The sequence below is a fragment of the Cyprinodon variegatus genome, unplaced genomic scaffold, assembly GCF_000732505.1.
Source record: "Cyprinodon variegatus isolate N-32 unplaced genomic scaffold, C_variegatus-1.0 Scaffold27, whole genome shotgun sequence".
Taxonomy (NCBI): Eukaryota; Metazoa; Chordata; class Actinopteri; order Cyprinodontiformes; family Cyprinodontidae; genus Cyprinodon; species Cyprinodon variegatus.
Window position 1 is genome coordinate 125,756 of NW_015150480.1, and position 4,375 is coordinate 130,130.

At 42.9% G+C, this 4,375-nt stretch overlaps 1 protein-coding gene across 1 annotated transcript; it reads right to left on the reverse strand.

Moving 5' to 3' along the window:
* Positions 1 to 414: 414 nt before the first annotated feature.
* On the reverse strand, positions 415 to 4,338 carry chchd1 (coiled-coil-helix-coiled-coil-helix domain containing 1). The gene is made up of 3 exons (XM_015396572.1): positions 4,089 to 4,338; positions 3,165 to 3,283; positions 415 to 625 (listed from the first exon to the last, which is right to left on the reverse strand). Exons 1-3 carry the CDS (start codon positions 4,225 to 4,227, stop codon positions 515 to 517), a joined length of 369 nt encoding a protein of 122 aa, XP_015252058.1. The 5' UTR covers positions 4,228 to 4,338; the 3' UTR covers positions 415 to 514.
* Between the last annotated feature and the right edge of the window lie 37 nt (positions 4,339 to 4,375).

Below are 4,375 nucleotides of genomic sequence, written 5' to 3' on the forward strand. Positions count from 1 at the left end.
AAAATCCCATTTGGCAGATTTCCCTGTCTATGTGCAGACCAGTAGAAATGAGACTGCACTTCATCGCCCTTAGCAACAGCATTTCTATTGGCCTGCACTCAGATCACTTAGGAATGTGGAAAAAAATGCAACAATACAAAAATCTGTCTCCTCAAAACTAGGAAATCAAATCATAAAAATTAGCATACATAGGATCTTTAAAAACATGAATTACTCTCAAAACTTTTTCAATTGAGTTTTTCAAACTTCCTCTTTTAAAACTTGTTCCTTGGTTTTACATACTGGAACCAATGTCTCTCCATACATTCTGTTTATTACCTGGATCCTAAACTCACTTGTTGGAACTAGGGGCCAGAGCAGAAAACCTTTCAGACGGAACCCCGAATCGCTGAGTTCAAAACGGATCCACACACGCTTTTAAAACAAGTTTAACATTTTATTTAACACGTATATAAATAGATCATCTTCCAGACGTCATGGAAACAGGAGCCTATCAGAGTCCTCTGGACAGCGGTTAGATCTCTGATCGAAGGTTAGGGAACCTCCTCAGCAGAGTGGTGGCCTGTTTCGGCGACAGACGTCCTCCCGCGGCGTCGCTCTGCTGAGATTTGTTCTTCATGGCTGCCTGTGGGACACAAACATTGTTTAACTGCAGCCGTTTTCTGCTGGTTTCATGCAGAATGAAAACTGAGTGGCTTTCAGTTTTATATAGCAGTGCAGCTCCTCATTAACCTGAAGAATCTATGAACCGTTTCTACGCTTCATATCTATTACTTTAGCTTAAGGTTCAGATATTTTGCAGACTGACTGACCAGGTAGTTTGATTCTACACCAACAGATGGCGCCGCTTTACCCTGAAGAATCCTGGGAAATGCTTCCAACTCTGCTTTGCCTTTAGTCCAGAAATTAGTTATACCAAAAGATTTGACTGTATTCATTTTGCTGTCAGATGATCGGTTAAATAGTTTATTCATTTCATTCATTACTTCCAGAAGTTTCTTTTTTTTAATACTTTGTATTTTCCAGGTTTGTAAAGAGCAACAAAAAAGGATAAAGACATTATTATTTGAGGGTTGGGGGGGGGGGTAAGCTAGTCTTCTTATGTCTGAGTTTCAGAAGTGGGCGTTTCAGGGTCACTTTCCAACCAGTTTCTAGTAACCACCTTTTTAGCTGCGATTATCGGGATCCTTTCCTTTATATGTCTTCACTCTCCAGCCAACCCAAGGACACCATACATTGGTCCTTTCACTTCTTCTATAGCCTGAACCAATTGATCCCAGTAGGTGTGAATGTTTGCATTGCCAGGATAGCTGAGAGTGACGGGCGTTCAGACTGTCCACATTGCTGCTGAGTGTGGAATAGTTTTTATTTTTTAATTGAGGTCTTATTAAACAACGGATCAATTTCTCCAGCTGAAGTCTCTGCAGCCTGTAGAGCTTATGGCGCACGGTTGGGTTTTACTCAATGAAAGCAGACACTCTTTGACTGTTTCACTTCTACACATTACATCTAGAATGAGTCATAATTTAGATATGAAGCAAATTAGTGACAGCAGGCATCTGAGGGATTACATTTTCAATCTCATTAGGTTGAGTTTTTATTCATTTCTGGATCAGTTCATCAATTTCTGTCTTCATGTGGTCATGCAGAACGTGCAGCGCTGCACGGCAAGCATGAGCAAACAGGATCCAGCAGCACGGCTGATACTGCTCAGCACATTACAGCATGATGATGCGCTTTAAACATCTGACTGACGACCCACTAATTTTTATTTCGCCTCATTGATGAAAACTTAAATCCATGACTCATCGTGTTTTTCGTCTTTAAAGATCCATGTTTATCACATCAGTTTTCATTATCGCCATGAAAAACAGGAAAGTCAAGGTAATATTTTCGTCATCCTTGATTAAAAACAACACTGTAACATTTACTAAGTTTAGCAGCGGATTTCTCTGCTGTGTCTCTGTGCATCCTTTGTTCTCCGAAACAAATAAAAGCAGATTTTATACTAAATTTAGCAGATTTTTAAAAACAGATTAAGAAGCAGAACTTTACAAATATAAAGATTACAGATATAAAGCCAATCAGTATTTCTCTCACACCGGGCTATAGGCCCGTCTCTCAGCTTCTGCTTCCTTCAGCTGTGAAATTAGCACTGCTGCCTTACAGAAAGAAAGTTCTGGGTTCGATTCTTGGGCCAGGGTCTTTCTGAATGGAGTTTTCATGTTCTCCCTGAGCATGCGTGGGTTCTCTCTGGGTACTCCGGCATCCTCCAACATTCCAGAAACATGACAATTAGGTTAATTGGCTTCTCTTAATTCTCCTTAGGTATGATTGTGTGTGTGAATGGTTGTTTGTCCTCTTTGTCTCTGTGTTGCCCTGGCAACCTGTCCAGGGTGGACCCAGTCTCTCGCCCGTAGTCAGCTGGAGATAGGTATCAGCACCCCTCACCACCCCAGCTGGGATAAAGCGGGATGGAAAAAGGTGTAGCCATCAAGACAGTCTTAAGGTCTGGTTATCCTCCCACAGCAGTGAGCTTGTCACAGATATTTTTGGTTTATGCCCGATATTGAAGCATGGTCTGCGCTATGTTATTCCACGTCACAATGCAAGAGGGACAATCAGGAACTAGCTGTGGGTCTAGATACGGTCGAGGCGGTGAGGAAGTGGGGGCAAGTTTGAGGGACATGAGCGCGAAAAAGAGCGGGGATCCGGGTGGATAAAGGGTCCCAGCGTTCTCACGCACCTCGCTCCTCTAGCTGGTCCATCTTTACAAGTTGTTTTCCTCAATGGCGGTCATACAAACAAAACAAGCCGGTAAAGTACCTAACAGGAAATATGCATAGTGTAGAGAGGATGTAGATTTGACCAATCAGAGGCCTCCTGTCTGCGGTCACCTACAATTTTGGAGAGCTGCAGCAGAGTGTTTTCCTTTAGTTGTGAAGCATAGAGGTGGAAGCATTATGCTGTGGGGCTATATGACCATAGCAGGGACTGGTGAACTTTACTAAACGTCTCACATCTTCTGACTGCTCAGCAGATAGAACAGCGCCCTCTGCTGGTCAGATCTGAATCCCCTGATCGGGCTGGAAAAGTTCGTCTCAGACCAAAGGTCACAGCTAGAAGAAGAAAGCAGCTTCTATCCGTTATAGATCTAGACTCACCTGGGCCTTCTGAACGCATGAGTAGAAGGTTTGGACCTCACTGGAGCACAGCCCGTCCACAAAGTTGTTCTGCTTCCAGCAGGCCATCAGGAGGGACATCTCTGTGATGCAGGAGGCCTCTGGAGACACAAACACACTCAGCATTGTTCCAAACTTCATCTTTGAAAAACTCCATTCTTGCTTCAGTGCCCGTACTCCATCGACAGACTGCCAATCAAGCTGTCAAACTTCCATAAACAGGCTCTAACTTGCAGGTCACTTTTATACAAACTCAATTTCTCCCCTCATTAATGTTTTATCTGGAACAATATGCATATCTTACATAGAAACAAGACTCTCTTTATACAAAACTGGTTTTAAACATGGTATTGTTCTGGTAGCCCAACTGTTGAATAACTCAAAACAAATTCTAACATATGACGACTTCACTCATAAATTTAACTTCTATCCTCCAAGAAGAGAATTTGACATTGTAACCAGACCCCATGGGATCATCACCCTATTTAGAGATGAGAAAGAGTTAGATCAAAGGAATGTTCTTGTCTCCAGCAATATTTCAATAAATGGTTTATCTTTTCTAGACAGAAAAGTCAACAACAAAGTTATTAAAAACTTTCTATGTGCAAACTCTATCCCCGCTTCCAGGTACAAATGGTCCCCCTGTATGAAAACATTAACTGGAATAGAACCTGGAGTAACCCACATACATTTTTAATTACAAACAAAGTAAAAGAAATAACATTTAAAATCCTCCACCATTATTACCCCTGTAATAAGCTTATTTCACAATTCATCCCTTTGTCTTTGTTTTCCCTTCATGCAAACGTGAACTGTAACTTTCTAAGTTTTGTAATTAAAAACAAAACAAAAAAAACACTGAGCCTTCCGGAGGGAGGGAGGTTCTGGGACCGGCCCGGTTCTTACCTCCTTTCCTGGGTTTCCTGTTGGCCACTGAGTCCTTCAGAACCAGCGGTCTGTTGGGTTTCAGGGTCGGTTTCCCGTCCTTCCTGCTCAGCAGCCTGCTGACCTTCTCCTGGAAAGCAACTCCTCCCTGCGCCGCCATGTCTCGCACACCGAACCGGCTTCTTAGCGGAGAGATACCGCTGCTTTGGACTCAGACCGACCAGGACCAACCAGCAGCCGCACCGGACGGCCGTAAACAAAACCGGACTGTCGTGTTGTCTTGCTGTAGCGTTTAATGGCGGTTTTTT

Bases quoted from the DNA above. Each gene is read 5' to 3' on its own strand.
- chchd1 (XM_015396572.1), bottom strand. From the start codon at position 4,227: ATGGCGGCGCAGGGAGGAGTTGCTTTCCAGGAGAAGGTCAGCAGGCTG. The intron at 3,284-4,088 runs GTAAGAACCGGG...TTGTGTCTCCAG, and splicing joins CAGGAAACCCAGGAAAGGAG to AGGCCTCCTGCATCACAGAG. The intron at 626-3,164 runs GTGAGTCTAGAT...TGTGTCCCACAG, and splicing joins CATGCGTTCAGAAGGCCCAG to GCAGCCATGAAGAACAAATC.